At 41.0% G+C, this 13,676-nt stretch overlaps 1 protein-coding gene across 2 annotated transcripts in view; it reads left to right on the top strand.

The window, feature by feature from the left end:
• Positions 1-13,676, top strand: part of LOC117346942 — a 76,868-nt gene that overhangs the window by 6,856 nt on the left and 56,336 nt on the right. For both annotated transcript variants that reach the window (XM_033917234.1, XM_033917244.1), the window contains exon 2: positions 9,656-9,811. In XM_033917234.1, coding sequence (XP_033773125.1) covers positions 9,656-9,811 — 156 coding nt within the window. The remainder of the gene's footprint in view (positions 1-9,655; positions 9,812-13,676) is intronic.

Raw genomic sequence — 13,676 nt, 5'->3', positions numbered from 1 at the left:
GGGGCCTCACCAATGACCTGTACAGGGGCATCAACACCTTCTTCCTTCTACTGACTACGCCTCGCTTTATACAGCCCAGCATCCTTCTGGCAGCAGCCACTGCCTTGTCACACTGTTTTTTCGCCTTTAGATCTTCGGTCACTATCACCCCAAGGTCCCTCTCCCCATCCGTGTATATCAGCTTCTCTCCTCCCAGCATATACGGTTCCTTCCTATTATTAATCCCCAAATACATTACTCTGCATTTCTTTGCATTGAATTTTAGTTGCCAGGCATTAGACCATTCCTCTAACTTTTGCAGATCCTTTTTCATATTTTCCACTCCCTCTTCGGTGTCTACTCTGTTACAAATCTTGGTATCATCTGCAAAAAGGCACACTTTTCCTTCTAACCCTTCAGCAATGTCACTCACATACATATTGAACAGGATTGGCCCCAGCACCGAACCCTGAGGGACTCCACTAGTCACCTTTCCTTCCTTCGAGCGACTTCCATTAACCACCACCCTCTGGCGTCTGTCCGACAGCCAGTTTCTGACCTAGTTCACCACTTTGGGTCCTAACTTCAGCCCTTCAAGTTTGTTCAACAACCTCCTATGAGGAACTGTATCAAAGGCTTTACTGAAATCCAAGTAAATTACATCTAGCATATGTCCTCGATCCAGCTCTCTGGTCACCCAATCAAAAAATTCAATCAGGTTCGTTTGGCACGATTTACCTTTTGTAAAGCCATGTTGCCTCGGATCCTGTAACCCATTAGATTCAAGGAAGTACACTATCCTTTCTTTTAGCAACACTTCCATTATTTTTCCAACAACTGAAGTGAGGCTCACCGGCCTGTAGTTTCCTGCTTCATCCCTGTGACCACTTTTATGAATAGGGACCACATCCGCTCTCCTCCAATCCCCAGGAATCACTCCCGTCTCCAGAGATTTGTTGAACAAGTCTTTAATAGGACTCGCCAGAACCTCTCTGAGCTCCCTTAGTATCCTGGGATGAATCCCGTCTGGTCCCATCGCTTTGTCCACCTTCAGTTTTTCAAAGTTGCTCATAAACACCCTCCTCCGTGAACGGCGCAGAATCTACTCCATTTTCTCATGTAACTTTGCCAGACAATCTCGGTCCTTCTCCAGGATTTTCTTCTGTGAACACAGAACAGAAGTATTTGTTTAGCACATTTGCTTTCTCCTCATCACTCTCCACATATTTGTTCCCAGCATCTTTTAGCCTAGCAATTCCATTTTTTATCTTCCTCCTTTCACTAATATATCTGAAAAAATTTTTATCTCCCTTTTTTACATTTTTAGCCATTTGTTCTTCCGCCTGTGCCTTCGCCAAACGTATCTCTCTCTTGGCTTCTTTCAGTTTCACCCTGTAGTCCTTTCTGCTCTCCTCTTCTTGGTTTTTTTTATATTTCATGAACGCCAACTCTTTCGCCTTTATTTTCTCAGCCACTAGGTTGGAGAACCATATCGGCTTCTTTTTTCTCTTGTTTTTATTGATTTTCTTCACATAAAGGTCCGTAGCCATTTTTATCGCTCCTTTCAGCTTAGACCACTGTCTTTCCACTTCTCTTATGTCCTCCCATCCTAACAGCTCTTTCGTCAGGTACTTTCCCATTGCATTAAAGTCCGTACGTTTGAAATCTAGGACTTTAAGTATCGTGCGGCCACTCTCCACTTTAGCCGTTATATCAAACCAAACCGTTTGATGATCGCTACTACCCAGGTGAGCACCCACTCGAACATTAGAGATACTCTCTCCATTTGTGAGGACCAGATCCAATATCGCTCTTTCCCTTGTGGGTTCCGTCACCATTTGTCTGAGCAGAGCCTCTTGAAAGGCATCCACAATCTCCCTACTTCTTTCCGATTCCGCAGACGGAACATTCCAGTCCGCATCCGGCAGGTTGAAATCTCCCAACAGCAGAACCTCCTCTTTCCTTCCAAACTTTTGGATATCCACAATCAGATCCTTATCAATTTGCTTATAAAGCATTGCTAACGATTCAAAATGTAGCAGTACACTTGATATGTAGCAGAAGCAAATTCAATCATGTTTCGCCGCTATTGAAAAAACTTCACTGGCTGCCTATGCATTTTTGCATCGTTTTCAAAGCCCTTGTACTAATTTTCAGAGTAATTCATCAGAAAATTCCCTGATATTTGGCGCAGGTGATGAAATTATATCAGCCATCCAGGTCTCTAAGATCTGAGGGAACCATGCGCTTATGCACAAATGAATTCCTTCGTGTTCATTATGAAAGCACAAGAACATCAGTAATCTCGATAGTAGGGGTATCTCTATGTAAGAATTTGAAGAAATCCTTGATTACTTATGGATATGCAAATATTTAAGAAAATACTTAAAACAACCTTATTTATGAGTATGTTGTAAAAGAACTTTGGAAATGTACTGTCTGATTATGTATGTGTCATGCCATATTTGATTATATTTTGTAAACCGCTTAGGTTTAAGTGAGTGAGAGTTGTTTTCAATATTTGTAATTTAAAAAAAAGTCCTTTATGTCAGTAAGGCCGTGCATGAGACTTCTGTAATTCCAGTCTCAATGTCCACCTTAAAAGCCTTCCCCTTTTCTTGCTCCACTGAGATCCATCTGGCACCAAGTATGTGCTCAGTTGAAATTAGATTTTCAGATTTCACCTCTTGCCCATTTGTGGAAATGGTTTCTTTCTACCAGGGATGACAGCTGCTGGTTTTCTGGCAGGCAAGAGGGGAACCATATCCTATTTGTATCAGATCCTTACTGATGACGGCACTCTACCAACACTTTCCCAGTTGTGCACTGCATATGGCTGGAGTAGATTGGATAATAATAACTTTATTCTTCTATACCGCCATAGTCGAGAGACTTCTAGGCGGTTTACATTCGAAGAAGGCTGGACAATCAGCGAATTACAGGAGGCAAGAATGAGGGTTACATAAGAAAAAGAAAGAGGATATTAAATTGCATCGTGAAAGATAGGGAATATATCCTTGAGAGTGGAGAGGCTTCTGTTTAGGAAATGGATTTGTCAAACAGAGCGGTTTTAATTGATTTTCGGAATGTGCCATAAGTCAGATTGGTTTTCGGAATGCGCTGTAAGTCAGATTGGTTTTATTTATGTATTATTCAGCCAGGATTGCTGTCTGCCTGCTTGGAACTTGAAGGTTCTGTCCAAAAAGGATTTGTATTTGCAGCCTGAGATCTTTGGGTATGAAAAGATGTTTTGGCTTCTGGTTGGTCTTGTGGGGTTGTGTAAAATGAAGTGAGGTTGTAGGTAGGAAGGTGCAAGACCCCAGGCCTGCTTGAAACAAATACAGGCAAATTTGAACAGAATTCATGCCTCCATTGGTAACCAGTGCAACTTTTTGTAGTAAGGGCCAATGTGGTCGTTTTTTTTCAGTCCGAAGATTAGACGGACTGCTGTGTTTTGCACTATTCTTAATTTTTGTACTGTTATTTTTGGGATACCTAGATAAACGATGTTGCAGTAGTCCAGCGTTGATAGGATCAGAGACTGCACCAGTAGTCTAAAGGATGCAGCGTCAAAGTATTTTTTAATGGTCCTTAGTTTCCAGAGTGTACAAAAACATTTCTTCATCACTAGGTTTGTGTGGTCTGCCATGGTTAGGTGTGTGTCCAGTGTGATACCTAGTATTTTTATGGTTTTGGCGATTTGGTAATTGTGGCTGTTTAATTGTATTGTTGTACTGGAGGTTTTGACTTTGGGGCTTGCCAAGAAGACTTTTGTCTTTTCTGTGTTTAGTTTCAGTTTGAAGTTGGTTGTCCATTTTTCGATTTCGGTCATTATGTGAGAAAGGTTATCAATTATTTCGCTTGTTATGTCATTTAAGGGGATTAGGATAGATATGTCATCTGCATAAATATAATGGTTTAGGCTTAACTTTTTTAATAGGTGGCCTAGAGACGAGATGTAGATGTTGAATAGTGTGGGCGATACTGGGGAGCCTTGTGGAACTCCTGAGGGGTTTTTCCATGGTTTAGAGTAGTTCCCTTCGCTGGCTACTCGGTATGATCTATTGGTTAGGAATTCCTGGAACCATTTCTTTACCTTTCCCAAGAGTCCCATTGCGTCTAAGCATAGTAGCATAATTTCGTGGTCTACTAGATCGAATGCACTACTGAGGTCAAGTTGTAAAATCAGTGCACTTTTTCCCTTGCTGAAAAGATCGTATAGGTGGTTTAGGATAGAGGCTATAACTGTTTCTGTGCTGTATCCTTTTCTGAATCCTGATTGATGCTCACTAAGGATGTCAAATTTGTCTAGGTAGTTCATTAGTTCCAAGTTGACCAGTCCTTCTTGAAGCTTAGTGAATAGGGGGATGTTTGCTATGGGCCTGTAATTGGATGTCTGGGATATTGTGTTTTTCTGATCTTTGGGGATAGGTGTGATCAGAATGTGGCCCATGTCCTCATTTAGTGTTCTGTTCATAAGGGTAGTTGAAAGCCAAGTAAATAGTTCTTTTTTGAAGTTTGGTGGAGCAACTTTCATGATTTTTGATGGACATTCTTCTAGAGAGCAATTTGACTTTGTGTATTTGTTGAAAAGAGTTAGGAATTGATGCCAGTTTGGATATTTGAAATAGTCCCAGATCATGTCTGTTCTGAGTTCCTGATCGTGGGGTCCAAAGTAGAAATCTGTGTTGGTTTTGGGCATGGGTATTGTTGTTCTTAGGTTGGTGATTTTATTTTTGAAGAAATTGGCTAGGATTTGAGCAGATGGAGTGCTTTCGTTGTCCTTTTTCAGGATTTGAGATGTCTGTTATTGTTTTTAATAGTTTGAACAGTTCTTTACTATTTATTTTTGATGTACCTATTTTCTGTGCATAGTGTTTTGTGCATTTTTCTTTGATCAGAGTTTGTATATTTTCATTTTTTGTTTCCAGTTTGTCTTGTCTTTTTCTTTGTTTGTTTTTTTCCAGATTCTCTCCAGTTTTCTTAGTTCCTGTTTGCAGGCTAGTAGTTCTGAATCAAACCATTCATTTAATATTCTTTCTTTCTTTTTGTATGTTTGGTATGGTGCCAGTTGGTCTAGTAGTTCCTTACTGAACTTTCCCCATCTTTTTGGGAAATTTTATATTTCCCCGGTTATGGGTTGCAGTTCGTAGTGAGTCCAGAATTCTGTTGGGTTTATATTACCGCGACTGGTTATTGTTTTTGTATTTTCTCTTGTGTATTTAGGTTGGTATGATTTCCTTTGCCAGTGTAAGTTGAATTTGCCAATATAGTGGTCTGACCAGATGCATTTTTTCCAGGCCCCTGTATTATATTTAATCTTTGGGTGGGGGGTGTCCTTTTGAGAGAATGATATTATGTTGAGTTGATGTCCCTTCTCATGTGTTATCTCTGTATCTGGCATTGGGAAATTGAGCGGTTAGGTAGGTGTCGATTTCGGCCATTTCTGGTTTTTCCTTTTGCTCTAGGTGTATGTTTATGTCACCCAGTAGTAGGTTGTATGATCCTTTTAGGGTGTTTAACGTGAGGAATTCGAAAAATTCTTCTCTAGCGATAGACCATTTTTTGGGAGGGATATAAAATAATGTTGCAATTAGTGATTCTTCTAATTGTGCATTTGTGATCTTGCAAGTTAGTATTTCTAGGTTATCTGAGGATTTGGAGTCTATCTTGTTATAGGTATTGATGCACATTGATGCTTTAGTGTCAAGTGGGTGTGGTGATGCTATGAAAAATTTTGTTGTCTCTGAGTTTAGTTTTAGTCTGAATTTCGTCATCCATTGCTCCATCCAATTTAGTACTTCTGTTGCTTTGGGAGTTACTTCTGAGACAGAGTTAGTGAATGGGATAATTATTGTGAAGTCGTCAGCTTAGCTAAATAGTTTTATCCCCAGATGGGACAATTGCGCACCCAATGAGGACATGCAAACATTAAAGAGCAAAGGGGATAGTGGTAATCCTTGTGGCACGCCAGATGGATTGCTCCATGTGTCAGAGAGATCATGATTAAAACGGACTTGGTAGGTGCCTGATATAAGGAAGCCTCGAAACCAGTTCAGTACCTCTTCTCTGATTCCAATTGCGTCTAGGCATTTTAGCAGTTTCCATGGTCCACTAAGTCAAAGGCAGAGCTCATGTCAAATTGCATGATTAGGGCATTGAGGCCCTTACTGAACAAGTAACACAAATTGTCCAGGATAGCCGCAATTACTGTCTCAGTGCTAAACAGAGGCCTAAAACCAGATTGAGTTTCTTGCAGAAGAGAGAATTGGTCGAGATATTCCATCAGTTGGGTGTGTACCAATCCTTCCATGATTTTTACCATAAATGGAATAGAAGCTACCGGTCTATAGTTGGTTAATGATTCTTTATAATATTTGGGGATTGGGGTTATAATAATATGACCATTATTAGGAATTTTCCATTGTTTAGGTTATTGGTTAGATAGTTCAATAGAGATAGTTTAAAGTCTAGTGGATCTGCTTTCATAATTGCTGGGGGACATGAGTCCAGGACACAATATGATTTAGAGTACAGTATTTGTTATATAATTTGATGTAGTTATTCCATTCTAAATTGTATAAGGAACTCCAGATCATGTCCGCTGGTATTTCATTTCTTTGTATATCAATTGATTGATGTTCGTATGCAACAATTGTCGAGTAGTTATTTCTTAGGTTTTTGAATTGAAATGTTGTGCTAGATCATTTGCTAAGGGTAGCTTGGTATTATGCATGGGTAGAATGTAGCGTGTGGTGTCAAATAAATTTGTAACTATGTTGAACAGTTCTTTTGTATTGGCTCCTTTTGAGCTAGTATTAGATGCGTTAATTTTGGATGAGTTAAAAGTTTTACGTTTTTATTTTATCTGTTGTTTGTAGAGTTTTATGTTGGATCTCCAGTTGTTTCGGTCTGACAGTTTTCCTGTTTTTTTTTTCCAGATTCTTTCTAATCGCCTTACTGATTGTTTCATTGTTAGGAGTTCGATGTCAAACCATTTGTTGTATTTGTTTGTGCAGCTTTTGCTATTTCGTTTAGGGGCAATTTTATCTAAAATGGATGTGCTAGTTTTCATCCAGTGATCATAGAAATCAACGCCTTCTTCTATCGTCACTTGTAGATCATATTGTGAGTAATATTCCTCTGGGTTGATATGGCCCCTTGTGAGGTGTTCTCTTTTTGTCCGTGGGTGTGTCTTAGATTTTAGCCGAGTCCAGATTAGATTGAAATAATAGGTGAAATGATCAGACCAGATATCATGACACCAAGTACTGTAAATAAAACAAATAAAAAAGATGATCGCTAGACCACCCCCTTTTTTCCAGCTTCTTGAGAGTGGAAGTATTTTATATCCCTGTGGTAGAATTTCTTTCATGATAATGTTCGTGTCGGAGACCAACCATGTTTCTGTGAGAAACAGGAGGTCCGGATTTGTTTGAACTATCCAATCGTTTATTATATGTGCTTTGTTTCTCACGGACCGGGTAGTTAAATAGATTCCTTTTAAAGTTTCCAAAGTTGTTTGGGATGGGAGTTTCCGTAGATATTAGCTCTTTTAGATTTCTGCTTTTGGCCTTATTTCTGTATGGTTTGAAGGGTTTTCGGGTGGATGCATTTTCTTACCTCCAACTCGGGCACTATGTGAATTCTTTGCCTTCCTCAACACTGCAGGCTACAGCCTATGAAACCATGTCTGTTGTTTATTGATTAGATGCACAGCTGATGGTTCCCCTTAAATATTTTAGCCATTCTATTTTCAAAAAACAAAGAAAAATCCAACGAGGACTGCAGTATAGGAACAACAAATGAGAAACGAGAGAAAACTGCAGACAATGTGTACAAGATGCTGGCTATGTTTATTGTATCAAATATTAAATGCGGTAAATGATGCCACCTTTCAACAGACCAATGGACCCGGCATGGTACGTGTTTCGGTAAACACACCTTCTTCAGGGGTCCAAGCACAAATGTTTTGCTTTGTTGCAAGTTTGTGCTGGAACCGTCGGTTCACAATTATCTCATAACTGCATAGGCTCATGTTCATTATCAATTTAAATTGCAGTTTGATTCAAAACCTTATCAACCTTGGACCCCTGAAGAAGGCGTGTTTACTGAAACACAGACCGTGTCGAGTCCGTTGGTCTGTTGAAAGGTGGTATCATTGCCTGCATTTAATATTTGATACAATAAACATAGCCTGCATCTTGTTCATATTGTCTGCAGTTTTCTCTTGTTTCTCAGCTATTCTATTTTCGTCATTCACTGTTGGACTTTTCTCCTTCCTTGGATTATGCTAAGGTGGCCCAGGCTTGGAACACTGAATTGAAGTTTAGGCTACAAGGTCATCATATATAATGGTTCCTAAAATTGCTTCATGGTCTTTTGCCTGACATTTCCTACTTTGAAATGATCGCACGTTTAGAGCAACACTCTTCTCTGCAGGCTCTTGCCCGAAGTGTGGTTGCCCTAAGGCCATCTTGTTGCATATGTTTTGGGATTGCCTCTTGGTGCAAACTTTCTGATCTGCTATCTTCTCCAGAGTTGTGGCAAACCAGGTAGGAGGCACTATAATAGTTATAGTCTGTTTTGGCTCTTTGATCTTCAATGTCAAGTACCTAGAGATCTTAAAGGTTTTCTTCGAAGGGTTATTTTTTTGGATATGAAAGTTATTTTTTTTTCACTGGGTGGGTCCCCTACATCCTACTTATAGCCACTGGCGCTCATGTATGCTGCACCTTCTGACTATGGAAACCATGCAGTTGTTTGACTGGGTTACTAAACAGGGATGAGTGTTGCTTACTATTTGGCAGCCTTTTTTAGATACCCTGATTTCACATGCCCATAGCCATGTCTTACTTGGTTGCCCCTGACTTGAGCTTTTATTGTTTTTTTCTTCACTCCTGGTGTGGGGGAGGGGGGTTGGGTGATGGGATGGATAGACACTTAACTTGTTGATATTTGTGACGTTATCTTTGCTCTTTGATTTTCATACATGGCAATTTTTCTTCAGTTTTGCATTCTTCAGTGTTGCATTGTTGTATATGCTTATTTTATTGAAATTTAATAAAAATATGACTGAAAAAAAAGCCTTCCACTTTCATGATGAGTCCTAGTGCTGTCTGATTCAAATTGATTCACCAATTCCCTTTGGCGAATCGATTCGTTTCCCCCCCAAAATTGGACTTGCCAATTCAATTAACAGCTCTTCCCCCCTCTTCCCCAAGCCTGACATACCTCCATGGTCTCCTAAAGCAGCAGCAATAGGCGACTAGCAAACACAGGCTCTGAACAGGCTTGTTCACGGCTTGCTCTGCCAGGGCTTCCTCTGCCACGTCACTGGAGGTATGTCAGGCCTTGGGGGGGAGGGCTGTTCCCTTGGGGGGGGGGGAGGAAAAGCCCATAGTCTGTTATTGAGAGACATAGGGGAAGCCACTTCTTGCCCTGGATTGGTAGCATGGAATATTGCTACTCCTTGGGTTTTGGCCAGGTACTAGTGACCTGGATTGGCCACCATGAGAACGGGCTACTGGGCTTGATGGACCATTGGTCTGACCCAGTAAGGCTATTCTTATGTTCTTATGGTTAAAGGTGGGGAGGTGTGAACAAAAAAAAGTGAAGAAACCCTGGCCTAAAGACTTTATCCCTTATTTAGCCTCTGCTTCCCTTCATATTATAGGATGTTTGGATTGGAGTCCAGATCTCAGGGAAAGGAGGTCTGAGGTACTGCACAAAGTCGCCAGACAATTCCAGACCTATTAGACGTTATCCCATCCCTTATAAAAAGGACTTACCATATGATATAGTGGAATTAATGGAGGAGGTTGAGACAAAGGTAAGAGCTGTTAGATTATTCTAGTCTTTTTGCAGTGTGTTTCTTTTCTAGTGCTCTTTATATGATAAGAGGAAGATGCTAAATGGTGACATGCTAAATAGACTGAATAAACAATTGGTCATTTGCTGCTTCCAGACAAGATACTTGTGCTTTTACAGTAAGTCATACTGAAACTTTTCTGCATATAAAGATGTTTTATGGCTCCCACCATACTCTTTTGGTTTTTAACTGTGGCTAGTTTTGTTCATTCTGTTAGGAATCTTCTCCATTCAACCCAATGGGAGAATGGGGTATTATGGTGAGAGGGTCTACCCTGGGCAAAACCATGAATAGAATAGGTAGGCCCAGGACAAGGTTGATTAGGGCAGAGACCATCTGGAACCCACCAAGGAGCAAAAATAAGGCATGAGACAGGACCCAAAGGTAAAGCAAAAACTAAACACGGAGTAGAAAAGAACTTGCACTGAAGCAGTGCAAGATGCTGGATAGCAGTAGATGCAAAATAGGCCTATGGAAAACTGTTGAACAAATAAGGGTGTATCGCTGATAAGACACATCACTTTCTGGTCCTGTAGGCTGCTTCTGCTTATGATTACATTTCCATGTACTCAGGTTGCAGTAGCCTCCTTTTTTATCTCAGGACAAGCAGGCAGCATATTCTCCTGTGGTTGACATCACCCATGGAGCCACAGTACAGACAGCTTTAAAAGTGTATCGCCACTTTAAGTTTTTGGAAACTTTGCGACTGCCCACACTGCGCATACACTAGTTCCTTCCTGCCTGATGTAGGCTCGCAGTTTCTCAGTTCTTCATTTTCTGCGGAGCAAAGAAGTCGTTTTTGATCTGACCTCTTTTCAGTTTGCCTTGCATTCCTGCTACGTGGTATTTTCTCAACTCTTTTTTAGAGTATATATTTTTCTGTCTTCGGTTAAAAAAAAAACAAAAACCCAACCAAAAACAGTTTAATTCTTTTTTTGTTATTCGTTGGGTTTGGCCTTCGTGACTTTTTCTGGCAAAATTGAGTTTAATTTTGTTGAAGCCATATTCCCACCCATGTCAAAACCGTTAATGGGTTTTAAAAAGTGCTGTAGGCCTATTTCCCTCACCGACCCTCATAGTTGGTGCCTACAGTGTCTCAGGCCTGAACACCGTGTGGAGTTGTGCACCTGGTGGGCCACCTTACAGAAGCGCTCCATCAAAATCCATCAGCTTCAGCAGGAGCGCGCCATGGACATTGAAAAGACCTTGCAACCATCTATATCGAAGACTCCTGCATCGACATTGGGATCAGGAGATCTTGCATCATCAGGGAAGCCAGATAAGAAGCTGCCAGCTTTCCAGACAGTGTCACAGGTTGCAACAGCATCGAGTCCCTTGATGCAGACCAAACAGAGACGTCCACAGTTGTGGCTTTTGCATCTCTGAGGCAAGCCACTGCACTAATGGTACAAGCAGATAAGCCAGAGGTACCGGTGCTTTCTTTTAGGGAGAAGCTCGATGAGCTCTTCCGGAGGGAGTTTGATGATATTTTCAAACTCCATGTACCAACATTTACATCGACTCCTTCAGTACCAGCCCAGTCTGAGCATACTGCCATGAGGTCCCATGGTACCGTAGTCAGCTCTCCTGCAGAACATCAACATGGATCTTCATCGAATCATCATTGATCCTCGACCTGACGCTCTGCTCCTCAACGTTCAAAGTCCAGGAAGCATCGATCTCCATCACGTATTTCAAAGCAAAAAAGAGCTTCACACCGAACTTCCTCCTCATCTTCCTCGGATCGATACCGAAGATGTAGAAAACGTCGATCTCCTCGGCGCACACCTTCTCCAAAGCTTCTTTATGACTGTGATTTACAGTCTGATTCAGAGGGTGATCTCTCTAGTTCTGCAAATGAGACTTATGACGCCCCTTTGGAACCGTCTCGTCAGAAAACTCCAAAGACCAGATCTCCTACAGAAAGACTGACTTTTACCAAATATATTAGGCAGCTGGCAAAGACCTGCCTGTTAAATTAGAAGCTGACTCTGCCTTCAGTGCTGAATACTTAGAAGCCCTGGACTATGATGAGTCTCTCAAAGAGCTCCTCAAATTGCCTCTGCGTGGTATTCTCAAAGAGACTTTTCACGAGAATTGGGAAACACCCTTGACCATTACAGTTGCTCCAAGAAAGCTGGATTCTGTTTATAGAATCACTTCTCCAGGATTTAATAAACCACAGCTTCAGCATCAGTCATTAGTTGTGGAATCAACTTTTTTTAAAAGTCCTTTGCTTCAAAGGTCTATGCCTCGGCTCCACCTGGGTGTGAAGGGTGAACTATGGATAAATTTGGACATCACCTTTATCAAAATTCTATGTTGGTGAACAGGGTCCTTAATTAATGTCTTGTTATATAAACCATCTAGTATAAAAACTACAAATATATTCCTGCACATCATCGTTGGGAATTTCACAACATCTTTCGAACTCTTTTCCAAACTAGAAAGTATTTGGCGAAGTCTGCTTATGATGCTTTCAAGTTATCATCTACAACATCAGCTATGTCAGTAGTGATGAGATGCCTAGTATGGTTGAGGGTCTAGGATAAGGACATCAACCCCAAGACAGATTAGCTAATATTCCCTGTTTGGATGAAGAACTGTTTGGTGATTCCATTGAGGTGGCCACACAAAAGCTAACTGATCATGAAAAAATTGGAATGCTTTGGTCAGAACAAAGACTTAACCTTGCTCGGCGTTTCAAGTCATCTAAACCTACCTCTTCATATCAGAGGCGCTATTCTGCCAAACCTTATGCTTTCCGTCCACTTCAGCAGATGAAGCAAAAGCAATAGCGACTTCAAAAGTCTCAACCAGCAGCTCCTCAAAAGCCTGCTCAGTCTTTTTGACGTATTCATGGAGAGCATAGCTGCTGTTTTTCTCTCTCTCTCTCTCAGCCTCTTCCTTAGCTAATCGGAGGTCGGCTCCAATTGTACCATCTGCATTGGACACTGATAACAACTGACCTGTGGGTTCTCAAAGTCATTTAAGAAGATAACTCTCTTAATTTCATCTCTACACCTCCAAATCATCCTACAAGAGAGTCTTCTTTAAACCCTCAGCAGACGTCCCTTCTTCTTCGGGAGATAGAATCTCTACTTCTTCTAAATGCCATAGAGATTGTTCTCACTGCTCAAAAGAATCAGAGTTTTTACTCCTGGTATTTTCTTATCTCAAAGACAAAAGGAGGTTTACGTCCAATCTTAGTAAAAGAAAAGCTTTGAATGTTGTCCATGGTGACTCTATATTCCTTCTTAGATCAGAACGATTGGCTATGCTCTCTGGATCTCAAAGAAGCTTATATCCACATTCCAATTCATTCTGCCCACAGGAAATGTCTCATATTTCAAGTAGCCCATCAACGTTTTCAGTACAAGGTTCTGCCTTTCAGGCTGGCATTCTCACCCAGAGTATTCACCAAGTGCCCGGTAGTAGTAGCAGCAGCTTTAAGAGCGCAAGGTCTCCATGTTTTTCCTTATCTCAACGATTGGCTAATAAAAGATACCTCTCCTCAAGGGGTGCTCTCAGCAACACAGTCAACAATCCTCTTGCTTCAGCACTTGGGGTTTGAAATCACCTTTCTGAAATCTGAATTTCAACCCTCTCAAACTCTGCAATTCATAGGGGCCCTGTTCGACACCATTCCACTTGGGGCTTTAGTTATCCCATTCAACCCACTATGAAGATATTGGGAGTAACACTGGACCAGAGCCTGACCATGAAAGACCAGGTAGACTCCTTGATCAGAAAAATCTTTCTCACCCTCTGGAAGCTTCGGTCCATCATTTCGAATTCTGGTACAATCCCTTATACTGAGTCAACT

The sequence above is a fragment of the Geotrypetes seraphini genome, chromosome 1, assembly GCF_902459505.1.
Source record: "Geotrypetes seraphini chromosome 1, aGeoSer1.1, whole genome shotgun sequence".
NCBI lineage: Eukaryota > Metazoa > Chordata > Amphibia > Gymnophiona > Dermophiidae > Geotrypetes > Geotrypetes seraphini.
Note: the sequence above shows the minus strand (reverse complement) of the source record. Positions and strands in the feature narration are given on the sequence as shown.